General features: G+C 36.5%; 1 protein-coding gene across 2 annotated transcripts in view; it reads left to right on the top strand.

Moving 5' to 3' along the window:
- The window catches only part of SMC1B (structural maintenance of chromosomes 1B), an 81,292-nt gene that overhangs the window by 9,514 nt on the left and 56,502 nt on the right, over positions 1-15,276 (top strand). For both annotated transcript variants that reach the window (XM_040234552.1, XM_040234553.1), the window contains exons 3-10: positions 411-523; positions 613-816; positions 3,160-3,398; positions 5,050-5,308; positions 6,292-6,432; positions 10,935-11,017; positions 11,584-11,791; positions 14,648-14,833. In XM_040234552.1, coding sequence (XP_040090486.1) covers positions 411-523; positions 613-816; positions 3,160-3,398; positions 5,050-5,308; positions 6,292-6,432; positions 10,935-11,017; positions 11,584-11,791; positions 14,648-14,833 — 1,433 coding nt within the window. The remainder of the gene's footprint in view (positions 1-410; positions 524-612; positions 817-3,159; positions 3,399-5,049; positions 5,309-6,291; positions 6,433-10,934; positions 11,018-11,583; positions 11,792-14,647; positions 14,834-15,276) is intronic.

The following is a 15,276-nucleotide window of genomic DNA, read 5'->3' on the forward strand; positions in this document are numbered from 1 at the left end:
ACTTTTGGGGTCAGGATTTCATCGCATGAATTCAGTGGAGACACAAACAGACTGTTAAACGATCCTATTTAAAATAGTGATGCCTCTTTCTCCTACACAGAGACTTCTATACCCCTTCCCTACCTCCATTTTACTCAGCACTTAACAGTTTCCTACCTGATATTTATTTTACTTACCTATCTCATTTTTGTCTGCCTCCATTACTAGGATATAAGCTTGAGATCAGACTTCTGTCTGTTATGTTCACTACTGTAGAATACTACTTGGCATGTAGTAGATACTCAGCATTTGTTGACTGAATAAATGCATTTTTTAACATGTATATTGCTGCCATAACTGGCCGTTTCAATGGTTGTTGATACATATCTGGTATTTATACTTCCCATAATAGCATTTGTTCTTTATTTTAGGAGGATGCTCAGAATATCGTTTTAATGATAATCCTATAAGTCGTTCTGCTTATATCTCAGAGCTGGAAAAGATAGGCATAATAGTCAAAGCACGGAACTGTCTAGTTTTTCAGGTAAGTAGCGATAGTATTTTATTTTATTCATGATTTTGAAAATGTATCACTATATTTTATATGTTGGTGTGCTTAACTATTTTTGAAAGGGAACTGTGGAGTCAATTTCAATGAAAAAACCCAAAGAAAGAACCCAGTTTTTTGAGGAAATCAGCACTTCAGGAGAGCTTATAGGAGAATATGAGGAAAAGAAAAGAAAGTTACAGAAAGCGGAAGAAGATGCACAGTTTAATTTTAATAAGAAAAAAAATGTAGCTGCAGAGCGCAAACATGCAAAATTAGAGAAAGAAGAGGTAAGATGTCATGAGGTAACCAATTAAGTGTTGCATACAAAACCTGTGTTAGAATTGTATCGGTTTGGGGTTACTAAAAAATTCTTTTAATAACTTAAATAAAGCCCATTATTCATCAAAGATAAACTTTTTGGTATATTTTCTAGTTTGGGTTTCTTTCTCTGAAATAGGCAGGACAACTTGAGCTGCAAAGGTGTCTGATTTTCCCAACTAAAATTAAACTTGAGGGATTTATATCTCATATGGCAGAGTCCCTCAGATTTTTGGATCTTTGAAGACCCCAAAGAATTATCTATCAATATTTATTATATTTGAAATTAAAACTGAGGCATTTAAAAATTGTATTTTGATGATTTATTTTTGTAAAAATAACAATAATAAACTCATTGCATGTTAACATAAATAGCATATTTTTATGAAAAATAAACTGTGTTTTATAAAACTAAATAATTAGAAGGGTGGTATTGTTTTACCTTTTATAATTTCATGAATATCTGACTTAATAGAAAACTGAATTCTCATATCTGTTTCTGTGTTGAACCTGTGCTAAGACCTAGGAACTTTACCCTCCTTTGGCTTTTACACCATTGGTACAAACGTCAGCACAGTGAAAAAAACAAATGAAATCTGAGTATTATTAGGGAAATAGTTTTGATTTCAGGGGCTCTGTGAAAGGGTGTTGGGGACTCTAGGTGGCTGTGGTCACACTTTGTGAATGCTGCTCTGTGATGCTTCTTGGTGCCCTTCACAGTGCCTGGTGTAGTGCCTTGTAAACTGTTGATTATTGTTTGCCTTTAGAGTATTCTTTTATCAAACGCAAAGCAGATTTTGTCATTGTTTTGCATAAAACCTGTTTTGAAGCAATGCTTTCCACTGCACTGAGAATCTAGTCTCCCTTCCCTGCCTGCTGATCTGCGTCTTGTTCACCTCTGAAACTTTAACTTCCTCTACCCTTCAACCACATTGACCTTTATCATTTATTGAAAATACCACGTTCCCTTGCATCCTAGAGCTTTTGCTGTTTCCTCTGCCTAGATAATTGTGTGCCTGATTTTTACATGGCTAATACTCTCATTCAAGTTTTCATAAAGAAGCCATTTTCTCAGGCAGACATTTGCTGTCCACTCTCCCAATCTAAGTTAGCATCCCTTCCCTGGTACTACTGCATTACTCCATTTTGTTTCTTTTGTAGCATATTTTGCTGTATGAAATTATCTTTTGTATTATTTATTGCTTATTTATTCTCTGACTCTGTTTCCCTCCCTGCCCCACTAGGATAACTTGGTTGTAAGTTAAGAAGGAACAGAGACTGTTTCTACCTTATTCCCTACCATATTTCACAGCACATAGAAGAGGGCTTGGCACATAATAGCCAGTTAATAAATATTTGAAAAAATAAATGAAAGGTAGACGTGTTCCTTATTAGTGATATTTTTCTGTTTCTTCAGATTTTTATAAGTGTGTGTGTGTGTGTTCTTGGTTTTGTCAGTGGAAAGGGATGGTGGTGTAAGTGCAAGTCAAACTATAGTGTTTGTAATATACTGAAAAAGCTTATAGCAGAGTAGAATTGCACAACTTTAAACATTATAAGGATAGTTAGAATAGTCCAACTTCATGATTATTTTTAACAACATCCTGGCAGATTGCTGTTTACCTGTTACTTGGAATATTTTATTGATTAAGAGCTTTCTTAAGGTAGAACATTCCTTTTTTCTTTACTAATGGTACAAATACTCAGGAAATTCTCCCATCTCACATATAATTTAGAACTTTAACAGTCCTATTAGTTCTATTCATAGGAAAAATTACATTCTGTAGAAGAAATTTTACCTGGAATCTTTGAATTGAAAATGGCTAGAAACTTTGAAAGTTATATTACTTCCTTTAGTTTACAAATGGGGAAGCTGGTGTCAGACTTGCTTGCCAAACTTCTGAGGTCAAGACAGAAGTGGGACAGGACTCAGTTAGTGGGTGCCCCAGATAGTTCTTTTGGAGAAGGAAATGGCAACCCACTCCAGTATTCTTGCCTGGAGAATCCCATGGACAGAGGAGCCTGTGGGCTGTAGTCCGTGGGGTCATAAAGAGTCGGACATGACTGAGTGGACTAACAAATGGTTCTTACCACCATACCACTGTGTGCATGAATATAAAATCCTTCTGGTTTATTATAGAAGTATATGCAGAAGCCTTATCCAAATAATGGTACTTTGGGCAAGAATATCATTTGTTAATGACATAAATGAAAATTCATTAGAGATCATTTATTAGTACTCTAGTTGAGTTTATGAAAGGTCAATGTAAAATATACTCCTACTTAACTGTTGTTGAATTTCACTGTTGTAGGCAGACCGTTACCAGAATCTCCTTGAAGAACTGAAAATTAACAAGATACAACTGCAGCTTTTCCGACTGTATCACAATGAGAAAAAAATTAATTTTTTGTACACTGAGTTAGAGCGTGTGAATAAGAATTTGAGTGTCACAAAAGAGTCTCTTTCTCATCATGAAAACATAGTTAAAGCCAAGAAAAAGGAACATGGAACGTTGAGCAGACAACTACAACAAACAGAAAAAGAATTAAAGTGAGTTTTCAAAATCATTATTAACAGTTGGATTTTATTTAGATTGATAGAAATATTAAGTGATGCTTTGAAAATTGATTTTTAAAATAGATTTTTTACTTTGGAATACTTTTAGATATACAAAAAATTATAGAGATAGTATAGAGAGTTCCCATATTCCCCACACTAAATTTCTCTTACTTACAGCAGGAGGAGGAGGGGGCTACAGAGGATGAGATGGTTGGATGGCATCACTGACTCAATGGAAATGAGTTTGAGCAAACTCCTGGAGGTAGTGAAGGACAGGGAAGCCTGGCGTGCTGCAGTCCATGAGGTTGCAGAGTCAGACACGACTTAGCGACTGAACAACAAATAACATCTTACATTATTAGTATGCTACACTTGTCAGAATTAGTTAACCCATATTTATTCATTATTATTAGCTAAATTCCATACTTGATTCATTTTTTAATGTTTTACTTAATGTTCTTTTTCTGATCCAGTATACCATATTGTATTTAGTCATCATGTCTTCTTAAGGTCCTCTTGGTTGTGACAGTTTCAGACTTAAACCTTGTTATTGGTATCCTTTACAGTTTTAAGAAGCATTGGTCAAGCTTTTTGTAGACTGTATCTCAATTAGTGTTTCTCTGTTACTTTTCTCATAATTAGACAAGTTTATGGGTTTTGGGGAAGAAGACCACAGAGTTAAAATGCCATTATTATCATAGTATATCAGGAATGTCAACATATCATATACAGGGAATTCCCTGGTGGTCCAGTGGTTAGGACACTCTGTTCTTGTTGCTGAGGGCTGGGGTTCAAACTCTGGTTGGGGAATTAAAATCCCACAAACCACATGGTGTGGCCAGACTCTACCATATATTTTTAAAATATATATGTTATATTATTAGATCATCTATCTAATATAGTATCAGCCTGCCATCATTATTGATGGTTTTTGGGGGGTTTTTTGGCTGCGCCACATAGCATGTGGAATCTTAATTCCCTGACCAAGGATTGAACCTGTCCCTACTGCAGTGGGAGCATGGAGTCTTCACCACTGGACTATGAGGGAAGATCCCACATGATATCCATTTGCTTAATTGTTCAATTTCAGTAATCATGTATGGCAGTACCAGAATTATTAAACCATGTCCTTGCGGGAAGCAAATTTATCAACTAGAGTGCAAGGCTTGTGTATAATTATTTTTGCTTTTAATTTTATGGACTCTGCTCATTTCCAGCATTACTTAGGTTAACACGTTTCCACTTACCCTCTTCAGTAAGGTGGTTTCATACATTTGTACTACAGTTAGGTTCTTTTGTCACTTTCTATATTTTATCTGGGATCCCTCGCCTTCTAAGTGAATTTTTTAAAAATTTGTACATTAAAGTTCACTCTTGGAGCTGTAGATTTCTGTAGGTTTTGACAAATGCATGATGTCATATGTCCATCACTGCAGTATCATACAGAGTGGTTTATCACTCTTTAAAAATTTCCCAATGCTTCACCTATTTGATTTTGCCTCTCACTTGGCAACCACTGATCTGCTTACAGTCTCTGAAAGTCATTATTTAACATTTCTTTTTAAATGTATAATTTGATCAGAAGAGCCTCTTGCCTTTATATAAGATTTTCCTTTAAAGCAAAGTTTATTTTTCTTTTTAGATCTGTTGAAGCGCTATTAAATCAGAAGAGACCTCAGTACATTAAAGCTAAAGAAAACACTTCTCACCACCTCAAGAAATTAGATATGGCTAAAAAATCAATAAAGGACAGTGAAAAACAATGTTCTAAACAGGAAGATGACATAAAAGCCTTAGAGACAGAGCTCGCTGATTTAGATGGTGCATGGAGAAGTTTTGAAAAGCAGATTGAGGAGGAAATGTTACATAAAGGGCCAGACATTGAACTAGAAGCTGGTCAGGTGAAAAAGTTGGCATATGGGAAATGATTTGTTTCTATTGTTTCAGCTTCTCCTTTTGATTAGAATTTAAAGGATGACTTTTTCTGATTATTTTAAGAGATTGCCACAGAATTTAAATTATAGAGATTTTGATTTTTCAGCCTCTATGGAGAATCTAAATTTAATCTTTACATTAGGCTATTTTTCCTTTATAAAAAGTAGGTGATATCATAACATTTGTGAGTTAACTAAAGTCATAGAAAATACTTCAGCAAGATTACATGGTTCATTTTATGGAATTATATTCATATGTTTTTAAGGTAATTAACATTCATGAGGAAAAAATAATTACCTTTAAAACATAATTATATTCATATGTTCTTAAGGTAATTATTTTTTCCTCATGAATATTTTAAAAACTAAGAGTCAGATTATATATGGCTTTGAAGAGACATGATCACTTAATTGACAAGGGGGAAATTGGTTAAGATTGTTTACAATGTTAAGTGATTAATGAATATCCAATTTAGTATATAAATATGTCAATAATAGATATCCAGAAATTTATAATCCAGAGTTTTCAAACATTCTTTCAACTAAATTTCTATTATTTATCTCTTTCATTAATTTTATGATAACTTTATTTCACAATATATATGCTAAAATAATTGTGACTGTATAGATAGAAAAATACATAATTTTCTCTGAACTCCTCCTACTTCTGGACCATTAATGAGTTTTAATGTGCTTTCTCTTACAGAATTTCTTACAGAGATCTTATAGAGTTGGTTTTGAATACCTTGTTGATGTATCTAAACAGTTTTAAATAAGATGTTCATTTTGTGTTCATGCTATCTTAGCTGGAGAAGATGGCTAATTATGGTATAATTCATATAAAACATTTTTGATAAGTTTAATTATCTGCTAGTAAAGAATATCATAGAAAGAATTTCCTCTCACACTTCTTTAAATGAATTATCAATATTTAAATGCTCTTTATACAGCTGGTTCAATATAAAGAACTTAAGGAACAGGTAAGAAAAAAAGTGGCTATAATGACCCAACAGTTGGAAAAGCTGCAGTGGGAACAGAGGTCTGATGAAGAAAGATGGGCATTTGAAAAGAGGAGACACGGGGAAGTTCAGGTACCTCGGTTTGTGCAATAAATGATTTAGAATTATTTTCCATGAAATTTTATTCCCTTTTTATATTTGTTTTTCAGTATATAAATGGTTTTACATCAGATATAGGAATTAATTAAATTTTCTGGATTACCTGTTAGACTGCTTAGCACTATTTAGGTGCTCTTTCATAGTCTAAGATACAGACAGTGTAAGGACTTCCCTGGTGGTCCAGTGGTTAAGACTCTGTCTTCCAAGGCAGGGGATGCAGGTTCAATCCCTGGTTGAGGAACTAAGATCCCGCATGCCATGAGGCAACTAAGCCCATGCACCAAATTTAAGAGAGAAGCCCATGTGCCTCAGCAAAGACTGAGAACAGTCAAATAAGTAAAATAAAAGTGTAAAGAAGCTGATAAAAATAACATATAAAAATAGTGTCTTCCTTCATATAGTCAGTGAGCATTTTATGCATACTTGTATAATGATAGGCAGAAAGCAAAGAGGAACTAAAGAGCTTCTTGACAGGTGAAAGAATGAAAAAGCTGGCTTAAAACTCAACATTCAAAAAACTAAGGTCATAGCACCCAGTCCCATCACTTCATGGCAAATAGAAGGGGAAAAGTGGAAACCGTGGCAGATTTTATTTTCTTGGGCTCCAAAATCACTGCGGATGGTGACTGCAGCCTTGAAATTAAAAGATGCTTACTCCTTGGAAGGAAAGCTATGACAAACCTAGACAGTGTATTAAAAAGCAGAGACATCACTTTACTAGCAAAGGTCCATATAGTCAAAGCTATGGTTTTTCCAGTAGTCATGTACAGATGTGAAATTTGGACCATAAAGAAGGCTGAGTTCCAAAGAATTGATGCTTTTGAACTGTGGTGCTGGAGAAGACTCTTGAGAGTCCCTTGGACAGTGAAGAGATCAAACCAGCCAATCCTAAAGGAAATCAACCCTAAATATTCATTGGAAGGACTGATACTGAAGCTCCAATACTTTGGCTACCTGATGTGAAGACCTGTCTCATTGGAAAAAATCCTGATGCTGGAAAAGACTGAGGGGAGGGCAGGAGTAGAAGGGGGCGACAAAACATAAGATGGTTGGATGGCGTCACTGACTCGATGGACAGGAGTTTGAGCAAACTCTGGGAGATAGTGAAGGACAAGGAAGCCTGTGTACTGCAGTCCATGGGGTCACAAAGAGTCAGACATAACTTAGTGATGGAACAACAACATAATGATAGGCACAGGCAGATGCTATTGTCTGTTCTTACATGTAGGTTAGTCCATTGAGGTTAGGAGGAGTATAACTAAAGGAAAAAAGAAAAATAGCATAAGTGAAAGGTCATTTGCAAACATTAAGGACATAGCCCAAGAGGAGCTTTATAGTCTACATGAGAGGTAACCATCAAGAGAGCATTATACTATTCTGCCTTAGAGTAAGAGAGACTTGGCTTCCATCCAGTCTTGTCCTGTCACTGACTGTGTTGGTATAGCTAAATCATTTCACTTTTTTGAACTTTGATTTCTTCATTTGTACAATGTCTTTTTTGGTCTTTTTTGTGGTTGAGTAATATTCCATTGTATATATAATATACCACATCTTCTTTATCCATTCATCTGTCAATGGACATTTAGGTTGCTTCCTTATCTTGACTATTGTAAATAATACTGCAGTGAACACGGGAGTGCATATCTTTTCTAATTACTTTTTTTCTTTTCTTCACAAAAATATCTAGGATTGGTATTGCTGGATCACATGATAGTTCTATTTTTATTTTGTGAGGAATCTCCATACTGGTTTCCATGGTAGCTGCACCAATTTACGTTCCCACCAGTAGTGCATGAAACTTCACTTTTCTCCATATCCTTGCCAATACTTTTCTTGATAACAGCCATTCTGACAGTGGTGAGATGATATCTCATTGTGATTTTGACTTGTATTTCTCTGATCATGTTGAGCATCTTTTCATGCACCTGCTATCTGTATGTCTTCTTTGGAAAAATGTCTATTCAGATAACCTGCCCATTTTTAAATTACTTCTTGTTTTTATGTTGAGTTGTATGAGTTCTTTGTACGTTTTGGATGTTAACCGCTTAGAGCATATATTGTTTGCAAACCTCTTCCATTCAGAGCTGCTGCTGCTGCTAAGTCGCTTCATTCGTGTCCAACTCTGTGCGACCCCATAGACGGCAGCCCACCAGGCTCCCCCGCCCCTGGGATTCTCCAGGCAAGAACACTGGAGTGGTTTGCCATTTCCTTCTCCCTCAGGTTAAATCACTATAATCTTCCCTCTTAGGACTACTTTTGCTGCATTCCATAGGTTTTGGATCATTGTATTTTGTCTCTAGGTATTTTTAAAAATTTCTTCTTTGATTTCTTCAGTGATCCATTGGTTGTTTAATAATAATTGTTTAGTCTTCACATATTTGTTTTCTGGCAGTTTTTTCCTTCTGTTTGATTTCGAGTCTCGGTTGTGGTCAGAAAACATGCTTGATATGGTTTTAGTTTTCTTAAATTTATTGCGACTTGCTTTGTGTCAACTCCTAGTTCTAGATCACTTAGTAAAGGAGTAAGACATTATTTATTGACTATGCCAAAGCCTTTGACTGTGTGGATCACAAAAAACTGTGGAAAATTCTGAAAGAGATGGGAATAACAGACCACCTGACCTGCCTCTTGAGAAACCTGTATGCAAGTCAGGAAGCCACAGTTAGAACTGGACATGGAACAACAGACTGGTTCCAAATAGGAAAAAGGAGTACGTCAAGGCTGTATACACACTGTTTATTTAACTTCTATGCTGAGTACATCATGAGAAATGCTAGGCTGGAGGAAACACAAGCTGGAATCCAGATTGCTGGGAGAAATATCAATAACCTCAGATATGCAGATGACACCACTCTTATGGCAGAAAGTGAAGAAGAACTAAAGAGCCTCTTGATGAAAGTGAAAGAGGAGAGTGAAAAAGTTGGCTTACAGCTCAACATTCAGAAAACTAAAATCATGGCATCCGGTACCATCACTTCATGGCAAATAGATGGGGAAACAATGGAAACAGTGGCTGACTATTTTTCTGGGCTCCAAAATCACTGCAGATGGTGACTGCAGCCATGAAATTAAAAGATGCTTACTCCTTGGAAGGAAAGTTATGAGCAACCTAGACAGCTTCTTAAAAAGCAGAGACATTACTTTGTCCACAAAGGTCTGTCTAGTCAAGGCTATGATTTTTCCAGTGTTCATGTATGGATGTGAGAGTTGGACTATAAAGAAAGCTGAGCGCCGAAGAATTGATGCTTTTGAACTGTGGTGTTGGAGAAGCCTCTTGAGAGTCCCTTGGACTGCAAGGAGATCCAACCAGTCCATCCTAAAGGAGATCAGTCCTGGGTGTTCATTGGTAGGACTGATGGTAAAGCTGAAACTCCCAGTACTTTGGCCACCTGATGTGAAGTGTTCACTCATTTGAAAAGACCCTGATACTGAGAAGGATTGAGGGCAGGAGGAGAGGGGGACAACAGGGGATGAGATGGTTGGATGGCGTCACAGACTCAATGGACATGGGTTTGGGTGGACTCCGGGAGTTGGTGATGGACAGGGAGGCCTGGTGTGCTGCGGTTCATGGGGTCATAAAGAGTCGGACACGACTGAGCAACTGAACTGAAAACAGATTAATGTTGCTGTAATGCACAGAATGAATTAGGGAAAAGGTTAAAGATAAACAAATTAGAGACTACCACAATCCTTGGACTTAGTGATAAAGTGAATGGAGCAAGACTTATGAAGTCCTCCTTCCACAAGCCTGTAGTTGCCTTTTAGATTCCTATACAGTTACAGTATTGAGCCACTCTAGTGGAATTACTTGTCTGTTTCTTCCACCAAACCTTAGTCCCTGAGAGCAGAGACTCTGTCTTGTTGATTGTAGTATCTGTAGTTTCTAGCACATGGTAGGCTGTGAATAAATATTTATTGAATGAGTGAGTTAGAGAGAGGACTGTATATAAATACTTGAAAATAATCCCCTTGGGGTTTAAAGTTAGCAGAGTAAACTTGCTGAAGATAGATATCTAGTAAATGATGGAGCCAAGATTTGAACCTTGATTCCTGAAACCTCAAAACTTTTTACCATACTACCTTTTCAAAATAAAAATTTGCTCTCCTGACAATTTTCCTATGGTTATCTATATATTTCAAATTTAGAACAACATGCAATTATAGGCTTCCCCAGTGGCTCAGCAATAAAGCATCTGCCTGCAGGGCAGGAGCTGCAGGAGAACGCAAGTTCAATCTCTGGGTCGGAAAGACCCCCTGGAAGAGGGCATGGCAGCCCACTTCTGTATTCCTGCCTAGAGAAACCTGTGGACAGAGGACCCTGGTTGGCTAAGGTCCATAGGGTCACAAAAGAATTGGACGTGACTGAAGTGACTTAGAATGCACAGACGCATGCTATTACAAGTTCTAGGCATCTAGTGAAAAACTATTTGTATGGAGTTGCTATAATTGATTTCAGATTTCGTTTCCTATTTTAGGAAAATATAAAACATATAAAGGAACAAATAGAAGATCATAAAAAGCGAATAGAGAAGTTGGAGGAGTATACAAAAACATGCATGTAGGTATAGTAAAAAAAATTGCTTGCAGCTTTCTTGTATCTCTGGGGTCTTGTATATTTGTGGTGAATGCTTCCCCCGTATCATAATGTTCTCTCCCATTGTTTTCTTACTTCATTGTAGATAATTAAAAATTATAATTAACCACTTAAGGTTGAGATTTTGAAAATATAAATGTTTAACAGTGGTGAAACTTAAAACTCTCCTTTGGTATTGGTATTTTATAATAAAAGTATGTCATGAAAACTATCAGCACCTAAGTATTCTATCACTAAGAATTTCTTTTTAATTGACATTTACTTACTGTTAAGCTCATGATGATTGCTCTGGTTATAGTGAGTGATCTATTCTTTTTTCTCAGAATCCAGAAATATGTATCTTTTGACTCAAGAAAGAATGATTAAAGTATCTTTTGCTCATGTTTGGTGTTAGGTTTATTATATTATATTTTTCACCATTTGAAATAGATAGAGCACTATCCCATTCCCCTGTGATGCCAGGCTAGAGTGTATTGCAATTCCTAAATTTTGGTTTTTTTCTTTTTGCTATTATTGTTATTGTCATATAGGAATTGCTTGAAAGAAAAAAAAGAGCAAGAGGAAAACTTAGTGAATGAAATAGAAAAAACAAAATTAAGAATGTCTGAAGTTAATGAAGAGTTGAATCTTATTAGAAGTGAATTGCAGAATGCTGGAATTGATACCCATGAAGGAAAACGTCAGCAAAAGAGAGCAGAGATTCTGGAACACCTTAAGAGACTTTACCCAGATTCAGTGGTAATTGAAATAAAAAGGCTAAGCTTTCTTATTTGTGATTAAAAATTTGAAATTATTAGAAAGTATTATTTCAGAAACCTATAAATTTTGTGTTTTATTATTTATATTTAAGGCATAATAGTAACTGGGGTAAAATGTGTATAATCCCCAGTAATGTCTATAGGTAAGTAATTACTGGGGAGAAACATTGATATGAACACATTACCCAGAGAGTCCAGATATCCCCAAAGGATATGGGTATATGAAATAGTCTGTTGCCCTGTAGACACATAGCCTTAAACCTCATTTTCTTCTTGATTTCAGTTTTTTTTTTTAAAGTACTTTCTTCAGTGGACATTGTTGGCATACTTTTGAACAGTGAATATTTATTCTTTAAATCTGACTGTCCATCTAGTATTACTAGTTTGTTTCATTAGCCCCAATGCAGCAATATGTAACCTGTTATGTGAGGTATCTACTTCATAGAATTATTTCTTTTGGTATTGGGGTCTGTCATCTCACTCTCTTGTCACTAACACCAGTGGACACTGTGTGCTCCTTGTTTCATGACAGCCTTTTTTTTCCCAGCATTTGACACTGTTAACCACTTACACTTTTTGAAACACTTGTTTTTTGGCCTCCTTGATACCACACTCTGTTGGTTTTCCTATTTTTCTCTTCACCCATCTTCATTTCGTTTATAGCATCTTTTTTTGCCTTTCTGATTCTTAAGTGTTAGTCTTTGTTTCTAGATAATGATAGAAGAATAAGGGTGGGTCACAGAATTCTTCCCCCAATACCAAGGAAAATCAGAAAAATGAGTTCAGCAACCAAAAGAGGAAAGGGGCTCATACATCATGCTCTACTAACCTTGAGAAAATAGTAATAGTCCAGGATTTCTTTTTAAAGATTAAAATACAGCATTGCTGATTCTTAATTCTGCAGAAGGCAAACTGGTAAATTGATTAATTCCTGAGAATTCTTAGTATCCCTTAATCTAGCAAGAAGCAAACTTTGTTTCATTCTGAGTAGAAAACTAACACTCAAATAGAATCAGAGAATATGGACCTCTGCTTCTCTTAGATGAAAGTGAAGGCTCTAGAGCTCTTCATTAAATTGAGAAGCCAATTCAAAGCCCTCTCCCCCAAAATGGGATTTGTTCTCTTTCCCCCAAGAAGAAAAACCTTAGTATGGGATATTAATTGAAGAAAGAACAAAACTCAGTTATTCAAGTAAAATATATGCATAGCTTTAGCACAGCTCTCATTTACCCTAGCTTTTCAAACCCGTGGGCATCCCTGGTAGCTCAGCTGGTAAAGAATCTTCTTGCAATGCAGGAGACCCCGATTCAATTCCTGGGTGGGGAAGATTCCCTGGAGGAGGGTATGGTAACCCACTCCAGTTCAAGTCCTTGGGTGATGGGCAATCAGAAAATCCTTAGAATATAGAACAGAAAATGTTTGGTCCATCATTTGTTGCTCGGAGGAGATAACCATCTCAGTTTTAGGTGAGACAATCAAAAAAAGTTATCCATCACAGAAAATAAAAGGTTTACACAGAGCTGCCCCCATTAAATATAGGAAAGGTGGAGAGAAGCTGTATGGTAGCATAGGTACATATATTAAAAGAAAAAAGAATAAAAGGCATTTAGAAGTCAAAGAACGTTGTGGGAAAAAGTTACAGAACAAAATTCCCCATAAGTTTTTTGTGCTGTAGACAATTTAATAAGAGCTTGAATTCACAAAATCAAGTTCAAATATCTGAATAAAATAAAAAACTAGCACTAAGAAAACAAGACCAAACATTACTGAACTAATAAATTGCAAATAGCAAGAAACGGATTACATAGCTGAAAATCAAATTACTGACCTAGAAGTCAGATTTTAGTTAATCATACCTGACTTGAGAAGAAAAAAAAAGATAAATATTAAAGACAGTGATGATCTATCATAAAGAAATTGGTATTTCTGAAGTAGAACCTAGCGAATGAAGAGTCTAAAGATGTAAAATTGAATCTACAAGACGTTCTAGGGAGCATTGATACAGGACAGCTGGCATTCTGATGTTTTCTAGGCTTTTTGAACTTCAGTCTGATTCTTGACCAGTCCTCAGATCCTCAAAAACACTTCTCTGTGGGAAGCCATCTCTGGCTTCTCAGGTCAACCTGGTCCCTGTTACACATTCTCAGAGCACTCTGTGCTTAGTCACAGTGTCTCTTTTAAGTCTACTTTGTACATGCGTATAATTATTGGTTATTTATTTTCTTCCCCTACTAATCTGAAAGCTCTGTGAGGTTAGAGAGGATCTGTTTTGTTCAGGCATGTTTACCCAGTACCTGGCTCAGTACCTGCATGCAGTAATGCCTCACAGATTCTTATTTAATAAGTAAGGTCATGAATGAATACTATTTAATGACTAGGTTTGTAAAATATTTTAATACCTTGGTATGACTAGTCTCTCCTTATTGGTCTTTTGTTAAATGAAATATGACACACCTAACAAATTTCATGTGCTGTGTTGTACTCAGTCGCTCAGTCGTGTCTGACCCTGTGCGACCCCGTGGACTGTAGCCTACCAGGTTCCTCTGTCCATGGGATTCTCCAGGCAAGAATACTGGAGTGGGTTGCCATGCCCTCCTCCAGGGGATCTTCCCAACCCAGGGATCGAAACCAGGTCTCCCACATTGCAGGCGGATTCTTTACTGTCTGAGCCACTAGAAATTTATTTCCGTTTTCCATTTGAGACTGTTAAATTATGATGTTTATAATTTTGTAAAATTAGTTTTGGTCTGTGCTGCTTTGTTACATTAAAAAAATGATGAATTATACGTTTCTCATTAATGTGTTTGTTTTTCTCTCCTTCTTGAAACCTGCGAAGTTTGGAAGACTACTTGACCTGTGTCATCCTATTCATAAGAAATACCAGCTGGCTGTTACTAAACTTTTTGGTCGGTACATGGTTGCCATTGTTGTAGCCTCTGAAAAGGTAGCAAAAGATTGTATTCGATTTCTGAAGGAGGAAAGAGCTGAACCTGAGACGTTCCTTGCACTAGATTACCTTGATGTAAGAAATTTTTAATCCTTAGTTTTTAATAGTGATAAAATACTGTCTTTTAAAATATGTCTTTATTGCCTGAGACTGGTAGTAATTTACAGTCATTGATTGGATGCCAGTTAGTCATTCAAATGGCTGGTGTTAATATATTGACAGGCAAAGAATAATATCTGAAGAAGGCGATGGCACCCCACTCCAATACCCTTGCCTGGAAACTCCCATGGGTGGAGGAGCCTGGTAGACTGCAGTCCATGGGGTCGAGAAGAGTTGGACACGACTGAGCGACTTCACTTTCACTTTTCACTTTCATGTGCTGGAGAAGGAAATGGCAGCCCACTCCAGTGTTCCTGCCTGGAGGATCCCAGGGATGGCGGAGCCTGGTGGGCTGCCGTCTGTGGGGTCGCACAGAGTCAGACATGACTGAAGCGACTTGGCAGCAGCTGCAGCTGTCT

Source organism: Oryx dammah, unplaced genomic scaffold (assembly GCF_014754425.2).
Source record: "Oryx dammah isolate SB20612 unplaced genomic scaffold, SCBI_Odam_1.1 HiC_scaffold_29, whole genome shotgun sequence".
In the NCBI taxonomy this organism is placed as follows: domain Eukaryota; kingdom Metazoa; phylum Chordata; class Mammalia; order Artiodactyla; family Bovidae; genus Oryx; species Oryx dammah.